Source organism: Coregonus lavaretus (assembly GCF_964263955.1).
Source record: "Coregonus lavaretus genome assembly, contig: HAP1_SCAFFOLD_4850, whole genome shotgun sequence".
NCBI classification, from domain to species: domain Eukaryota; kingdom Metazoa; phylum Chordata; class Actinopteri; order Salmoniformes; family Salmonidae; genus Coregonus; species Coregonus lavaretus.
The window spans coordinates 1-18,354 of record NW_028160556.1 but is presented as its reverse complement, the minus strand read 5'-3'; the positions used below and the strand labels follow the sequence as shown (position 1 = coordinate 18,354).

Genomic DNA, 18,354 nt, shown 5'->3' with positions numbered 1-18,354 from the left:
GTAGTAAAACGTAACGCCGCAGCCCGTAACCTGTAGTAAAACGTAACGCCGCAGCCCGTAACCTGTAGTGAAACGTAACGCCGCAGCCCGTAACGTGTAGTAAAACGTAACGCCGCAGCCCGTAACCTGTAGTAAAACGTAACGCCGCAGCCCGTAACCTGTATTAAAACGTAACGCCGCAGCCCGTAACCTGTAGTAAAACGTAACGCCGCAGCCCGTAACCTGTAGTGAAACGTAACGCCGCAGCCCGTAACCTGTAGTGAAACGTAACGCCGCAGCCCGTAACCTGTAGTAAAACGTAACGCCGCAGCCCGTAACCTGTAGTAAAACGTAACGCCGCAGCCCGTAATGTGTAGTAAAACGTAACGCCGCAGCCCGTAACCTGTAGTGAAACGTAACGCCGCAGCCCGTAACCTGTATTAAAACGTAACGCCGCAGCCCGTAACCTGTAGTAAAACGTAACGCCGCAGCCCGTAACCTGTAGTAAAACGTAACGCCGCAGCCCGTAACCTGTAGTGAAACGTAACGCTGCAGCCCGTAACCTGTAGTAAAACGTAACGCCGCAGCCGGTAACGTCTAGTAAAACGTAACGCCACAGCCCGTAACCTGTAGTAAAACGTAACGCCACAGCCCGTAACCTGTAGTAAAACGTAACGCCGCAGCCCGTAACGTGTAGTAAAACGTAACGCCGCAGCCCGTAACCTGTAGTAAAACGTAACGCCGCAGCCCGTAACCTGTAGTAAAACGTAACGCCACAGCCCGTAACCTGTATTAAAACGTAACGCCACAGCCCGTAACGTGTAGTAAAACGTAACGCCGCAGCCCGTAACCTGTAGTAAAACGTAACGCCGCAGCCCGTAACCTGTAGTAAAACGTAACGCCGCAGCCCGTAACCTGTAGTAAAACGTAACGCCGCAGCCCGTAACCTGTAGTGAAACGTAACGCCGCAGCCCGTAACGTGTAGTAAAACGTAACGCCGCAGCCCGTAACCTGTAGTAAAACGTAACGCCGCAGCCCGTAACCTGTATTAAAACGTAACGCCGCAGCCCGTAACCTGTAGTAAAACGTAACGCCGCAGCCCGTAACCTGTAGTGAAACGTAACGCCGCAGCCCGTAACCTGTAGTGAAACGTAACGCCGCAGCCCGTAACCTGTAGTAAAACGTAACGCCGCAGCCCGTAACCTGTAGTAAAACGTAACGCCGCAGCCCGTAATGTGTAGTAAAACGTAACGCCGCAGCCCGTAACCTGTAGTAAAACGTAACGCCGCAGCCCGTAACCTGTAGTAAAACGTAACGCCGCAGCCCGTAACCTGTATTAAAACGTAACGCCGCAGCCCGTTACGTGTAGTAAAACGTAACGCCGCAGCCCGTAACCTGTAGTAAAACGTAACGCCGCAGCCCGTAACCTGTAGTAAAACGTAACGCCGAAGCCCGTAACGTGTAGTAAAACGTAACGCCGCAGCCCGTAACCTGTAGTAAAACGTAACGCCACAGCCCGTAACCTGTAGTAAAACGTAACGCCACAGCCCGTAACGTGTAGTAAAACGTAACGCCGCAGCCCGTAACCTGTAGTAAAACGTAACGCCACAGCCCGTAACCTGTAGTAAAACGTAACGCCACAGCCCGTAACCTGTAGTAAAACGTAACGCCGCAGCCCGTAACCTGTAGTGAAACGTAACGCCGCAGCCCGTAACCTGTAGTGAAACGTAACGCCGAAGCCCGTAACGTGTAGTAAAACGTAACGCCGCAGCCCGTAACCTGTAGTAAAACGTAACGCCGCAGCCCGTAACGTGTAGTAAAACGTAACGCCACAGCCCGTAACGTGTAGTAAAACGTAACGCCACAGCCCGTAACCTGTAGTAAAACGTAACGCCGCAGCCCGTAACCTGTAGTAAAACGTAACGCCGCAGCCCGTAACCTGTAGTGAAACGTAACGCCGCAGCCCGTAACCTGTAGTAAAACGTAACGCCACAGCCCGTAACCTGTAGTAAAACGTAACGCCACAGCCCGTAACCTGTAGTAAAACGTAACGCCGCAGCCCGTAACCTGTAGTAAAACGTAACGCCGCAGCCCGTAACCTGTAGTAAAACGTAACGCCGCAGCCCGTAACCTGTAGTAAAACGTAACGCCACAGCCCGTAACGTGTAGTAAAACGTAACGCCGCAGCCCGTAACCTGTAGTAAAACGTAACGCCGCAGCCCGTAACCTGTAGTGAAACGTAACGCCGCAGCCCGTAACCTGTAGTAAAACGTAACGCCACAGCCCGTAACCTGTAGTAAAACGTAACGCCGCAGCCCGTAACCTGTAGTAAAACGTAACGCCGCAGCCCGTAACCTGTAGTGAAACGTAACGCTGCAGCCCGTAACCTGTAGTAAAACGTAACGCCGCAGCCCGTAACGTGTAGTAAAACGTAACGCCACAGCCCGTAACCTGTAGTAAAACGTAACGCCACAGCCCGTAACCTGTAGTAAAACGTAACGCCGCAGCCCGTAACGTGTAGTAAAACGTAACGCCGCAGCCCGTAACCTGTAGTAAAACGTAACGCCGCAGCCCGTAACCTGTAGTAAAACGTAACGCCACAGCCCGTAACCTGTATTAAAACGTAACGCCACAGCCCGTAACGTGTAGTAAAACGTAACGCCGCAGCCCGTAACCTGTAGTAAAACGTAACGCCGCAGCCCGTAACCTGTAGTAAAACGTAACGCCGCAGCCCGTAACGTGTAGTGAAACGTAACGCCGCAGCCCGTAACGTGTAGTAAAACGTAACGCCACAGCCCGTAACCTGTATTAAAACGTAACGCCGCAGCCCGTAACCTGTAGTAAAACGTAACGCCGCAGCCCGTAACCTGTCTTAAAACGTAACGCCGCAGCCCGTAACCTGTAGTAAAACGTAACGCCACAGCCCGTAACCTGTAGTAAAACGTAACGCCACAGCCCGTAACGTGTAGTAAAACGTAACGCCGCAGCCCGTAACCTGTAGTAAAACGTAACGCCGCAGCCCGTAACCCGTAGTAAAACGTAACGCCACAGCCCGTAACCTGTAGTAAAACGTAACGCCGCAGCCCGTAACCTGTAGTAAAACGTAACGCCGCAGCCCGTAACCTGTAGTAAAACGTAACGCCACAGCCCGTAACCTGTAGTAAAACGTAACGCCGCAGCCCGTAACCTGTAGTAAAACGTAACGCCGCAGCCCGTAACCTGTAGTAAAACGTAACGCCACAGCCCGTAACCTGTAGTGAAACGTAACGCCGCAGCCCGTAACCTGTAGTAAAACGTAACGCCGCAGCCCGTAACCTGTAGTGAAACGTAACGCCGCAGCCCGTAACCTGTAGTAAAACGTAACGCCGCAGCCCGTAACCTGTAGTGAAACGTAACGCCGCAGCCCGTAACCTGTAGTAAAACGTAACGCCGCAGCCCGTAACCTGTAGTAAAACGTAACGCCGCAGCCCGTAACCTGTAGTAAAACGTAACGCCGCAGCCCGTAACCTGTAGTAAAACGTAACGCCGCAGCCCGTAACCTGTAGTAAAACGTAACGCCTCAGCCCGTAACCTGTAGTGAAACGTAACGCCGCAGCCCGTAACCTGTAGTAAAACGTAACGCCGCAGCCCGTAACCTGTAGTAAAACGTAACGCCGCAGCCCGTAACCTGTATTAAAACGTAACGCCGCAGCCCGTAACCTGTAGTGAAACGTAACGCCGCAGCCCGTAACCTGTAGTAAAACGTAACGCCACAGCCCGTAACCTGTAGTAAAACGTAACGCCGCAGCCCGTAACCTGTAGTGAAACGTAACGCCGCAGCCCGTAACCTGTAGTAAAACGTAACGCCGCAGCCCGTAACGTGTAGTAAAACGTAACGCCGCAGCCCGTAACCTGTAGTAAAACGTAACGCCACAGCCCGTAACCTGTAGTAAAACGTAATGCCGCAGCCCGTAACCTGTAGTAAAACGTAACGCCGCAGCCCGTAACCTGTAGTAAAACGTAACGCCACAGCCCGTAACCTGTATTAAAACGTAACGCCGCAGCCCGTAACCTGTAGTGAAACGTAACGCCGCAGCCCGTAACCTGTAGTAAAACGTAACGCCGCAGCCCGTAACCTGTAGTAAAACGTAACGCCGCAGCCCGTAACCTGTAGTAAAACGTAACGCCGCAGCCCGTAACCTGTAGTAAAACGTAACGCCGCAGCCCGTAACCTGTAGTAAAACGTAACGCCGCAGCCCGTAACCTGTATTAAAACGTAACGCCGCAGCCCGTAACCTGTATTAAAACGTAACGCCACAGCCCGTAACCTGTATTAAAACGTAACGCCACAGCCCGTAACCTGTAGTGAAACGTAACGCCACAGCCCGTAACCTGTAGTAAAACGTAACGCCGCAGCCCGTAACCTGTAGTAAAACGTAACGCCACAGCCCGTAACCTGTATTAAAACGTAACGCCACAGCCCGTAACCTGTAGTGAAACGTAACGCCGTAGCCCGTAACCTGTAGTAAAACGTAACGCCGCAGCCCGTAACCTGTAGTAAAACGTAACGCCACAGCCCGTAACCTGTAGTGAAACGTAACGCTGTAGCCCGTAACCTGTAGTAAAACGTAACGCCGCAGCCCGTAACCTGTAGTAAAACGTAACGCCGCAGCCCGTAACCTGTAGTAAAACGTAACGCCGCAGCCCGTAAGGTGTAAGCACATAACCCGGCTCCCGAGAACTCCACGGCATCCTGATCATTTCTGAACATGTTGAATGTTGTTCGACCTCAAATCGCCCATTACCGCCAAGTGTAAGCAGAAAAGCCTGGCTCCTTCGAGCCAATGACAAGTATTTTGGACGTGAACATTCTAACAAATACAATTTCATACATGCTATCGCAAAATTATTCATTTGGTTGTGTTTATGATGGTCTTAGGTAACATTAGGATACGAAAGAAAATGTATTTCAAAGACCATAATAGCGTTTTCATTAGTTTATGTAACTGTGGGATATACTTTGCCTTTTTCCACATTTTGTTACAGCCTGAATTCAAAATGGATGAAATAGGTTTGTTTTCACCCATCTACACATAATACCCCATATTGACTAAGTTTATTGAAAATGAAATACAGAAATCTCTCATTTACATACGTATTCACACCCCCGAGTCAATACTTTGGCGGCGATTACAGCTTTGAGTCGTCTTGGGTATGTCTGAATCAGCTTTGCACATTTTCTCAAGCTCTGTTAAGTTAGATGGACCGCGGCGGTTAACAGCAATCTTAGACTGGGGCGAAGATTTACGTTCCAACAGGACAATGACCCCAAGCATACAGTCAAAGCAATGCTGGAATTGCTTCAGAACAAGAATGTGAAAGTCCTTGAGTGGCCCTGCCAAAGCCCAGACTTGAATCCCATTAAAAATCAGTGGAAAGACTTGAAGATTGCTGTTCACCGCCGCTCCCCATCTAACTTAACAGAGCTTGAGAAAATCTGCAAGGAAGAATGGGAGAAAATCGCCAAATCCAGATGTACAAAGCTGATAGAGACATACCCAAGACAATTGAATCCATTTTGAATTCAGGCTGTAACACAACAACATGTGGAATAACTCAAGGGGTATGAATACTCTCTGAATGTACTGTATGTTGTCTAGAAACAAAAAAACAACTAAAACAAGTGTTAAAATCCATTAAATTAACACCATCACAAAGATAATTCATTATTCATTTGTTAAGGGCAGGTCTTAAGGAACATTATGATTCAAGAAAATGCAATTCAAAAGAACAGAATGACATATTTTGAGTTTAAATACTTTAGTTTAAATACATTAGTTTAAATACATTAGTGTGCTTTGAGTATTGCGAGTTCATGTGGGGAGGGAATCGCGCCGTAATTCTGCCAAAAAGTTATTGATTTGGAAACTGCGGAATCTGGTCTTTCTAATTCACATCAAAACGTCTTACCTGCTTGTGACTCTGTAGGATAATTTAAAAAAGTCACTTTTTTTCTCCCTGCCTCTGTGTCAATTCCCAGCTGCGCTGTTCATTAGATTCGTCTTCTACAATTTAACAATTGATAATATTGTCTCCCATCAGACTATTGTTAATGTAATATTGTCTGTAGGCTAACTCTTTCATTATATGCCGGTGAATGAGAAGCAGGGGGAAACATTACATGTCCTCTTAAAACTGCTTAGAACTCCAGTTCTGTTTGATATTAAGATTCTGACAATAGTGTGTTATATAGACTGATTTAGGAAAAGGACGGGGGGGGGACGTGACTTTAAAAACGGTAATACATTTCTTTGCCTGAATTAGTTTTGAGTCAACATGACGTTCTCCAAATTCTCTTCTTTCTTGCTTCTGTCTCTGATTACTAGTTCTCTAGAGCAGTGGTTCCCAACCTGGGGTACCAGGACCCCTGGGGGTACTTGGCCTATGGTTCCCAACCTGGGGTACCAGGACCCCTGGGGGTAATTGGCCTATGGTTCCCAACCTGGGGTACCAGGACCCCTGGGGGTACTTGGCCTATGGTTCCCAACCTGGGGTACCAGGACCCCTGGGGGTACTTGGCCTATGGTTCCCAACCTGGGGTACCAGGACCCCTGGGGGTAATTGGCCTATGGTTCCCAACCTGGGGTACCAGGACCCCTGGGGGTACTTGGCCTATGGTTCCCAACCTGGGGTACCAGGACCCCTGGGGGTAATTGGCCTATGGTTCCCAACCTGGGGTACCAGGACCCCTGGCGGTACTTGGCCTATGGTTCCCAGCCTGGGGTACCAGGACCCCTGGGGGTACTTGGCCTATGGTTCCCAACCTGGGGTACCAGGACCCCTGGCGGCACTTGGCCTATGGTTCCCAACCTGGGGTACCAGGACCCCTGGGGGTACTTGGCCTATGGTTCCCAACCTGGGGTACCAGGACCCCTGGGGGTAATTGGCCTATGGTTCCCAGCCTGGGGTACCAGGACCCCTGGGGTACTTGGCCTATGGTTCCCAACCTGGGGTACCAGGACCCCTGGCGGCACTTGGCCTATGGTTCCCAACCTGGGGTACCAGGACCCCTGGGGGTAATTGGCCTATGGTTCCCAGCCTGGGGTACCAGGACCCCTGGGGGTAATTGGCCTATGGTTCCCAACCTGGGGTACCAGGACCCCTGGGGGTAATTGGCCTATGGTTCCCAACCTGGGGTACCAGGACCCCTGGCGGTACTTGGCCTATGGTTCCCAACCTGGGGTACCAGGACCCCTGGCGGTACTTGGCCTATGGTTCCCAACCTGGGGTACCAGGACCCCTGGGGGTAATTGGCCTATGGTTCCCAACCTGGGGTACCAGGACCCCTGGGGGTAATTGGCCTATGGTTCCCAACCAGCGGTACCAGGACCCCTGGCGGTACTTGGCCTATGGTTCCCAACCAGCGGTACCAGGACCCCTGGCGGTACTTGGCCTATGGTTCCCAACCTGGGGTACCAGGACCCCTGGCGGTACTTGGCCTATGGTTCCCAACCTGGGGTACCAGGACCCCTGGCGGTACTTGGCCTATGGTTCCCAACCTGGGGTACCAGGACCCCTGGGGGTACTTGGCCTATGGTTCCCAACCTGGGGTACCAGGACCCCTGGCGGTACTTGGCCTATGGTTCCCAACCTGGGGTACCAGGACCCCTGGCGGTACTTGGCCTATGGTTCCCAACCAGCGGTACCAGGACCCCTGGGGGTAATTGGCCTATGGTTCCCAACCAGCGGTACCAGTACCCCTGGGGGTAATTGGCCTATGGTTTCCAACCAGCGGTACCAGGACCCCTGGGGGTAATTGGCCTATGGTTCCCAACCTGGGGTACCAGGACCCCTGGGGGTAATTGGCCTATGGTTCCCAACCTGGGGTACCAGGACCCCTGGGGGTAATTGGCCTATGGTTCCCAACCAGCGGTACCAGGACCCCTGGGGGTAATTGGCCTATGGTTCCCAACCAGCGGTACCAGGACCCCTGGGGGTAATTGGCCTATGGTTCCCAACCAGCGGTACCAGGACCCCTGGGGGTAATTGGCCTATGGTTCCCAACCAGCGGTACCAGTACCCCTGGGGGTAATTGGCCTATGGTTTCCAACCAGCGGTACCAGGACCCCTGGCGGTACTTGGCCTATGGTTCCCAACCTGGGGTACCAGGACCCCTGGGGGTAATTGGCCTATGGTTCCCAACCTGGGGTACCAGGACCCCTGGGGGTAATTGGCCTATGGTTCCCAACCAGCGGTACCAGGACCCCTGGCGGTACTTGGCCTATGGTTCCCAACCAGCGGTACCAGGACCCCTGGCGGTACTTGGCCTATGGTTCCCAACCTGGGGTACCAGGACCCCTGGCGGTACTTGGCCTATGGTTCCCAACCTGGGGTACCAGGACCCCTGGCGGTACTTGGCCTATGGTTCCCAACCTGGGGTACCAGGACCCCTGGGGGTACTTGGCCTATGGTTCCCAACCTGGGGTACCAGGACCCCTGGCGGTACTTGGCCTATGGTTCCCAACCTGGGGTACCAGGACCCCTGGCGGTACTTGGCCTATGGTTCCCAACCAGCGGTACCAGGACCCCTGGGGGTAATTGGCCTATGGTTCCCAACCAGCGGTACCAGTACCCCTGGGGGTAATTGGCCTATGGTTTCCAACCAGCGGTACCAGGACCCCTGGGGGTAATTGGCCTATGGTTCCCAACCAGCGGTACCAGGACCCCTGGGGGTAATTGGCCTATGGTTCCCAACCAGCGGTACCAGGACCCCTGGGGGTAATTGGCCTATGGTTCCCAACCAGCGGTACCAGGACCCCTGGGGGTAATTGGCCTATGGTTCCCAACCAGCGGTACCAGGACCCCTGGGGGTAATTGGCCTATGGTTCCCAACCAGCGGTACCAGGACCCCTGGGGGTAATTGGCCTATGGTTCCCAACCAGCGGTACCAGGACCCCTGGGGGTAATTGGCCTATGGTTCCCAACCAGCGGTACCAGGACCCCTGGGGGTAATTGGCCTATGGTTCCCAACCAGCGGTACCAGGACCCCTGGGGGTAATTGGCCTATGGTTCCCAACCAGCGGTACCAGGACCCCTGGGGGTAATTGGCCTATGGTTCCCAACCAGCGGTACCAGGACCCCTGGGGGTAATTGGCCTATGGTTCCCAACCAGCGGTACCAGGACCCCTGGGGGTAATTGGCCTATGGTTCCCAACCAGCGGTACCAGGACCCCTGGGGGTAATTGGCCTATGGTTCCCAACCAGCGGTACCAGGACCCCTGGGGGTAATTGGCCTATGGTTCCCAACCAGCGGTACCAGGACCCCTGGGGGTAATTGGCCTATGGTTCCCAACCAGCGGTACCAGGACACCTGGGGGTAATTGGCCTATGGTTCCCAACCAGCGGTACCAGGACCCCTGGGGGTAATTGGCCTATGGTTCCCAACCAGCGGTACCAGGAGAAGACTCATGAGATCATAGGCTTACTGGTCAAATGCACATGAAGGGGGAACTTCAGGGGTACTGCGGGCAGAGTAAAATACAGTTGGTGGCACAGTAGCAGAAAATAGATGGGAACCACTGCTCTAGAGAGTTCCTCAACAAGCTTGACACCTTGATAAGCTCATTTACTGACAATGGCTCACCGCTCTTCGTACGCGGCGACTTCAACCTCCCGACGTCTGCCTCCGATTAATTTCTCGCTTTCCCCTCCTTGCCGCTTTTGACCTCACCCTTTCCCAGTCCCCTCCCACTCACAAGGCAGGCAATACGCTTGACCTCATCTTCACTAGAGGCTGTTTGCTTACTAATTTCACTGCAACCCCCCTCCATGTATCTGATCACTACTTAGTTTCCTTTTCTGTCTCGCTCTCCTCCAACCCTAGCCACTCAGCCCCTACCCAGATGGTCATGCACCGTCGCAATCTTCTCTCTCTCCCACTGCTCTCTCCTCTTCTATCCTATCATCTCTCCCTTCTGCTAAATCCTTCTCCTTCCTGCCTCCTAATTCTGCCTCTTCGACCCTACTCTCCTCCCTTTCCGCATTCTATGACTCACACTGTCCCAGTCCAAGCTCTTCTCCGTTCTGCCACCTCAGGTCTCTTGGCCCTCCCACCCCTACGGAAGGGCAGCTCCCCTCAGCCCAGTCCAAGCTCTTCTCTGTCCTGATACCCCTGGTGGAACCAGCTTCTCCCTGATGCTAGGACATCTTCCGAAAACATCTGAAACCCTACCTCTTCAAAGAGTATCTTAAATAATCCCCTCCCACCTTTACTAGCTCTGACTTTATTGAGTAAAAACATTTTTACATTTTAGTCATTTACCAGACGCTCTTATCCAGAGCGACTTACAGTTAGTGAGTGCATACATTTTTCATACTGGCCCCCCCCGTGGGAAACGAACCCACAACCCTGGCGTTGCAAGCGCCACGCTCTACCAACTGAGCTACAGGGGACTAATGATGTACTTACTATGACTGTGATATGTGGCTGTCCCACCTAGCTATCTGCAGATGAATACACTAACTGGAAGTCACTCTGGATAAGAGCGTCTGCTAAATTACTAAAATGTAAATGTCTCCGTTTTTTCGGAGCATAACAATACACATACAAGGAACGCATCATCTTCCTCGGTTGCCTTACTGAACACGCGCAAATATAGCCCGATTCTGGCCCAACTGTCCAATCGTACCGCCGTGTGCGTACTATACCGATGACTAGTTCCCTAGGATTTGGCTTGACTGAACCGTTAAATGGGAGAGGTTCTCCGATGGTTCAAATCCTGTTGTGTGTTTCAGCCTTAAGATGTGTTGTTTACAACGATAAAGGACAGATGATGATGATGAGGTGGTGGAGGAGGTAGATGATCCATTCAGATACTAAAACAGTTCCATTTGTATCTGGGTGAGAGACGAGGCTCTTTGACTTTGGCCAGATATTGGTCTGAGAGAGGTCTGAAGTCCCCCTCACAACTTCAGCCTTAATAACATGATTGATGAGTATATTGTCCATCTGTCATGTTGCTAACTGAAGACAGAACACAGACCAAAGAGCTCTGTTTCACCAGATATAAATGGAACTCTAAGTCCCTGAGCCTCAGATGACCCAGACACCATTTTTTCCCCCCAGACTATTTCTGAGGGCAACAGGTAGCTTAGTGGGTAAGAGCGTTATGCCAGTAACCGAAAGGTCGCTGGTTCTAATCCCCGAGCCGACTAGGTGAAAAATCTGTAGATGTGCCCTTAAGCAAGGCACTTAACCCTAATTGCTCATGTAAGTCACTCTGAATAAGTGATGACTAAAATGTAAAATTTCCAATTTGGGAGGACCTCTGTGGCTTGGAGGCAGCTCAGAGTTCAACACACTTAAGGAAGCTCTACTTTCTCTACCGCGTAAAGAAGCTCTACTTTCTCTACCGCGTAAAGAAGCTCTACTTTCTCTACCGCGTTTTAGAAGCTCTACTTTCTCTACCGCGTTAAGAAGCTCTACTTTCTCTACCGCGTTAAGAAGCTCTACTTTCTCTACCTTGTTAAGAAGCTCTACTTTCTCTACCGTGTAAAGAAACTCTACTCTACTTTCTCTACCGCGTAAAGAAGCTCTACTTTCTCTACTGCGTTAAGCTCTACTTTCTCTACCGCGTTAAGAAGCTCTACTTTCTCTACCGCGTTAAGAAGCTCTACTTTCTCTACCGTGTAAAGAAACTCTACTCTACTTTCTCTACCGCGTAAAGAAGCTCTACTTTCTCTACTGCGTTAAGCTCTACTTTCTCTACCGCGTTAAGAAGCTCTACTTTCTCTACTGCATTAAGCTCTACTTTCTCTACCGCGTTAAGAAGCTCTACTTTCTCTACCGCGTTAAGAAGCTCTACTTTCTCTACCGCGTTAAGAAGCTCTACTTTCTCTACCGCGTAAAGAAGCTCTACTTTCTCTACCGCGTTTTAGAAGCTCTACTTTCTCTACCGCGTTAAGAAGCTCTACTTTCTCTACCGCGTTAAGAAGCTCTACTTTCTCTACCTTGTTAAGAAGCTCTACTTTCTCTACCGTGTAAAGAAACTCTACTCTACTTTCTCTACCGCGTAAAGAAGCTCTACTTTCTCTACTGCGTTAAGCTCTACTTTCTCTACCGCGTTAAGAAGCTCTACTTTCTCTACCGTGTAAAGAAACTCTACTCTACTTTCTCTACCGCGTAAAGAAGCTCTACTTTCTCTACTGCGTTAAGCTCTACTTTCTCTACCGCGTAAAGAAGCTCTACTTTCTCTACCGCGTAAAGAAGCTCTACTTTCTCTACCGCGTTTTAGAAGCTCTACTTTCTCTACCGCGTTAAGAAGCTCTACTTTCTCTACCGCGTTAACAAGCTCTACTTTCTCTACCTTGTTAAGAAGCTCTACTTTCTATACCGTGTAAAGAAACTCTACTCTACTTTCTCTACAGCGTAAAGAAGCTCTACTTTCTCTACTGCGTTAAGCTCTACTTTCTCTACCGCGTTAAGAAGCTCTACTTTCTCTACCGTGTAAAGAAACTCTACTCTACTTTCTCTACCGCGTAAAGAAGCTCTACTTTCTCTACTGCGTTAAGCTCTACTTTCTCTACCGCGTTAAGAAGCTCTACTTTCTCTACTGCATTAAGCTCTACTTTCTCTACCGCGTTAAGAAGCTCTACTTTCTCTACCGCGTTAAGAAGCTCTACTTTCTCTACCGCGTTAAGAAGCTCTACTTTCTCTACTGCGTTAAGCTCTACTTTCTCTACCGCGTTAAGAAGCTCTACTTTCTCTACCGCGTTAAGAAGCTCTACTTTCTCTACCGCGTTAAGAAGCTCTACTCTACTTTCTCTACCGCGTAAAGAAGCTCTACTTTCTCTACTGCGTTAAGCTCTACTTTCTCTACCGCGTTAAGAAGCTCTACTTTCTCTACCGCGTAAAGAAGCTCTACTTTCTCTACCGCGTAAAGAAACTCTACTCTACTTTCTCTACCGCGTAAAGAAGCTCTACTTTCTCTACTGCGTTAAGCTCTACTTTCTCTACCCCGTTAAGAAGCTCTACTTTCTCTACCCCGTTAAGAAGCTCTACTTTTTCTACCGCGTTAAGAAGTTCTACATTCTCTACCGCGTTAAGAAGCTCTACTTTCTCTACCGCGTAAAGAAGCTCTACTTTCTCTACCGCGTTAAGAAGCTCTACTTTCTCTACCGCGTAAAGAAGCTCTACTTTCTCTACCGTGTTAAGAAGCTCTACTTTCTCTACCGCGTAAAGAAGCTCTACTTTCTCTACCGCGTAAAGAAGCTCTACTTTCTCTACCGCGTTAAGAAGCTCTACTTTCTCTACCGCGTAAAGAAGCTCTACTTTCTCTACCGCGTTAAGAAGCTCTACTTTCTCTACCGCGTTAAGAAGCTCTACTTTCTCTACCGCGTTAAGAAGTTCTACTTTCTCTACCGCATTAAGCTCTACTTTCACTACCTCGTTAAGAAGCTCTACTTTCTCTACCGCGTAAAGAAACTCTACTCTACTTTCTCTACCGCGTAAAGAAGCTCTACTTTCTCTATTGCGTTAAGCTCTACTTTCTCTACCGCGTTAAGAAGCTCTACTTCCTCTACCTCGTTAAGAAGCTCTACTTTCTCTACCGCGTAAAGAAGCTCTACTCTACTTTCTCTACCGCGTAAAGAAGCTCTACTTTCTCTACTGCGTTAAGCTCTACTTTCTCTACCGCGTTAAGAAGCTCTACTTTCTCTACCGCGTAAAGAAGCTCTACTTTCTCTACCGCGTAAAGAAACTCTACTCTACTTTCTCTACCGCGTAAAGAAGCTCTACTTTCTCTACTGCGTTAAGCTCTACTTTCTCTACCCCGTTAAGAAGCTCTACTTTCTCTACCCCGTTAAGAAGCTCTACTTTTTCTACCGCGTTAAGAAGTTCTACATTCTCTACCGCGTTAAGAAGCTCTACTTTCTCTACCGCGTAAAGAAGCTCTACTTTCTCTACCGCGTTAAGAAGCTCTACTTTCTCTACCGCGTAAAGAAGCTCTACTTTCTCTACCGTGTTAAGAAGCTCTACTTTCTCTACCGCGTAAAGAAGCTCTACTTTCTCTACCGCGTTAAGAAGTTCTACTTTCTCTACCGCATTAAGCTCTACTTTCACTACCTCGTTAAGAAGCTCTACTTTCTCTACCGCGTAAAGAAACTCTACTCTACTTTCTCTACCGCGTTAAGAAGCTCTACTTTCTCTACTGCATTAAGCTCTACTTTCTCTACCGCGTTAAGAAGCTCTACTTTCTCTACCGCGTTAAGAAGCTCTACTTTCTCTACCGCGTTAAGAAGCTCTACTTTCTCTACTGCGTTAAGCTCTACTTTCTCTACCGCGTTAAGAAGCTCTACTTTCTCTACCGCGTTAAGAAGCTCTACTTTCTCTACCGCGTTAAGAAGCTCTACTCTACTTTCTCTACCGCGTAAAGAAGCTCTACTTTCTCTACTGCGTTAAGCTCTACTTTCTCTACCGCGTTAAGAAGCTCTACTTTCTCTACCGCGTAAAGAAGCTCTACTTTCTCTACCGCGTAAAGAAACTCTACTCTACTTTCTCTACCGCGTAAAGAAGCTCTACTTTCTCTACTGCGTTAAGCTCTACTTTCTCTACCCCGTTAAGAAGCTCTACTTTCTCTACCCCGTTAAGAAGCTCTACTTTTTCTACCGCGTTAAGAAGTTCTACATTCTCTACCGCGTTAAGAAGCTCTACTTTCTCTACCGCGTAAAGAAGCTCTACTTTCTCTACCGCGTTAAGAAGCTCTACTTTCTCTACCGCGTAAAGAAGCTCTACTTTCTCTACCGTGTTAAGAAGCTCTACTTTCTCTACCGCGTAAAGAAGCTCTACTTTCTCTACCGCGTTAAGAAGTTCTACTTTCTCTACCGCATTAAGCTCTACTTTCACTACCTCGTTAAGAAGCTCTACTTTCTCTACCGCGTAAAGAAACTCTACTCTACTTTCTCTACCGCGTAAAGAAGCTCTACTTTCTCTATTGCGTTAAGCTCTACTTTCTCTACCGCGTTAAGAAGCTCTACTTCCTCTACCTCGTTAAGAAGCTCTACTTTCTCTACCGCGTAAAGAAGCTCTACTCTACTTTCTCTACCGCGTAAAGAAGCTCTACTCTACTTTCTCTACCGTGGTAAGAAGCTCTACTTTCTCTACCGCGTTAAGAAGCTCTACTTTCTCTACCGCGTTAAGAAGCTCTACTTTCTCTACCGCGTTAAGAAGCTCTACTTTCTCTACCGCGTAAAGAAGCTCTACTTTCTCTACCGCGTTAAGAAGCTCTACTTTCTCTACCGCGTAAAGAAGCTCTACTTTCTCTACCGCGTAAAGAAGCTCTACTTTCTCTACCGCGTTAAGAAGCTCTACTTTCTCTACCGCGTAAAGAAGCTCTACTTTCTCTACCGCGTTAAGAAGCTCTACTTTCTCTACCGCGTTAAGAAGCTCTACTTTCTCTACCGCGTTAAGAAGTTCTACTTTCTCTACCGCATTAAGCTCTACTTTCACTACCTCGTTAAGAAGCTCTACTTTCTCTACCGCGTAAAGAAACTCTACTCTACTTTCTCTACCGCGTAAAGAAGCTCTACTTTCTCTATTGCGTTAAGCTCTACTTTCTCTACCGCGTTAAGAAGCTCTACTTCCTCTACCTCGTTAAGAAGCTCTACTTTCTCTACCGCGTAAAGAAGCTCTACTCTACTTTCTCTACCGCGTAAAGAAGCTCTACTCTACTTTCTCTACCGTGGTAAGAAGCTCTACTTTCTCTACCGCGTTAAGAAGCTCTACTTTCTCTACCGCGTTAAGAAGCTCTACTTTCTCTACCGTGTTAAGAAGCTCTACTTTCTCTACCGCGTAAAGAAGCTCTACTTTCTCTACCGCGTTAAGAAGCTCTACTTTCTCTACCGCGTAAAGAAGCTCTACTTTCTCTACCGCGTAAAGAAGCTCTACTTTCTCTACCGCGTTAAGAAGCTCTACTTTCTCTACCGCGTAAAGAAGCTCTACTTTCTCTACCGCGTTAAGAAGCTCTACTTTCTCTACCGCGTTAAGAAGCTCTACTTTCTCTACCGCGTTAAGAAGTTCTACTTTCTCTACCGCATTAAGCTCTACTTTCACTACCTCGTTAAGAAGCTCTACTTTCTCTACCGCGTAAAGAAGCTCTACTTTCTCTATTGCGTTAAGCTCTACTTTCTCTACCGCGTTAAGAAGCTCTACTTCCTCTACCTCGTTAAGAAGCTCTACTTTCTCTACCGCGTAAAGAAGCTCTACTCTACTTTCTCTACCGCGTAAAGAAGCTCTACTCTACTTTCTCTACCGTGGTAAGAAGCTCTACTTTCTCTACCGCGTTAAGAAGCTCTACTTTCTCTACCGCGTTAAGAAGCTCTACTTTCTCTACCGCGTTAAGAAGCTCTACTTTCTCTACCGCGTAAAGAAACTCTACTTTCTCTACCACGTAAAGAAACTCTACTCTACTTTCTCTACCGCGTTAAGAAGCTCTACTTTCTCTACCTCTTTATAGAAGTTATTCTTTATCTACCTCATCACAGAGTTAACTCTAGCTTACAATCATAGGAAAATGTTGCCTCAGTCGTAAAACAAGCAGACAGACGTCCTTAAAACGTGTTATTCCAAACTGTCGCCAAACCACGAGAGGGGAGGCACTGGATTCTCCAACATCACTCAGTAAATAATAATGCCCTCTGATTCAGACAACTGATTCCTGGATTCAGTGAGAGTCTGGCTCTGGATGAGAAACTCCCTGTCTCTCCTAAGCTCCTAGCAGATCAGTGATCTGGGTTAGAGTTAGTTAAAGAGAAACTCCCTGTCTCTCCTAGCAGATCAGTGATCTGGGTTAGAGTTAGTTAAAGAGAAACTCCCTGTCTCTCCTAGCAGATCAGTGATCTGGGTTAGAGTTAGTTAAAGAGAAACTCCCTGTCTCTCCTAGCAGATCAGTGATCTGGGTTAGAGTTAGTTAAAGAGAAACTCCCTGTCTCTCCTAGCAGATCAGTGATCTGGGTTAGAGTTAGTTAAAGAGAAACTCCCTGTCTCTCCTAGCAGATCAGTGATCTGGGTTAGAGTTAGTTAAAGAGAAACTCCCTGTCTCTCCTAGCAGATCAGTGATCTGGGTTAGAGTTAGTTAAAGAGAAACTCCTTGTCTCTCCTAGCAGATCAGTGATCTGGGTTAGAGTTAGTTAAAGAGAAACTCCCTGTCTCTCCTAAACTCCTAGGTAAGGGTTATGGTTCGGGTCAGGGGTTAGGGTTATGTGATATAGGAACTCACCTTCTTCTTGGCGCTGTGCTGCAGCAGGGTTAGGGGTTAGGGGTTAGGGGTCAGGGGTCAGGGGTTAGGGGTTAGGGGTTAGGGGTTAGGGGTATGTGATATAGGAACTCACCTTCTTCTTGGCGCTGTGCTGCAGCAGTTCGTTGATCTGGACCTTGTCCTGCTGCAGTCGTCTCTTCATCAGTTTAGAACAGTTCACGTTGACCGCCTCCAGGATGTGGGAGGAGTTATATTCTACGAAGGGCCGGCTGTCAATCAACAACACGCTGTCCAGACCCCCCTCCAGCAGGGTGACCAGCCCCTCTGCCCCGATGGGACGCACCGAGCCCTGCCTGGTCCCGGATGCCGAGCCTGATACAGACCCAGAACCTTTGACTCCAGCCACAGCTCGGGGTCCATTCCCCACCCCAGGTCCAATCCCAACCAAAGTCCCTCCAGCTCCATGAGCTCCGGCTCCAGTCCCCAAACCAGTTCCTCCGGTCTCAGCCCCTGCGCCGGCTCCCACGCCCACGCCCACGGGACGCTCCGACATGACGACAACCTCTTTATCTGTCCTCTTCCTCCCTCCTCCTCTTCCCCTTAGGCGGGCGGGTGGCTAGCGGTCCAGTGGCGCGACGCAGCCCTCAGGAGATGAACAGACCCATTGTGTAGGCCGAGTATGATGTCATCCTGATGGAGCTTGGAAGCACAGCCCAGCACAGAGAGAGAGAGAGTGTTCCCAACGTGTGTTCATGTGTGTTGTGTGTACGTGTGTTCATGTGTGTACGTGTGTTCATGTGTGTTGTGTGTGTGTGTTCATGTGTTTGTGTGTTTGTGTGTGTGTGGTGTGTGTGTGTGTGTTTGTGTGTGTGTGTGTGTGTGTGTGTATGGGAGGGGGAAGGGCGGTCTCTTTCACACCATTGCAGGAGCGGAACAAAAGAGTGCTTTTCTCGTGGTCTGGCTGACGATTACATCATCATGAACCTCACTCCTCCATTTCATATTGTAGAGCTGATCAGCCTGGGGAGGAGAGGAGAGGAGAGGAGAGGAGAGGAGAGGAGAGGAGAGGAGAGGAGAGGAGAGGAGAGGAGAGGAGAGGAGAGGAGAGGAGAGGAGAGGAGAGGAGAGGAGAGGAGAGGAGAGG

At 49.3% G+C, this 18,354-nt stretch overlaps 1 protein-coding gene across 1 annotated transcript in view; it reads right to left on the bottom strand.

The window, feature by feature from the left end:
* Positions 1–18,058, bottom strand: part of LOC311121675 (dual specificity protein phosphatase 16-like) — a 45,556-nt gene extending 27,498 nt beyond the window's left edge. Inside the window, exon 1 of the mRNA XM_084196134.1 lies at positions 17,344–18,058. Within this exon, the coding sequence (XP_084052260.1) occupies positions 17,344–17,763 (420 nt within the window). The 5' untranslated portion in view covers positions 17,764–18,058. The remainder of the gene's footprint in view (positions 1–17,343) is intronic.
* Positions 18,059–18,354: the final 296 nt, after the last annotated feature.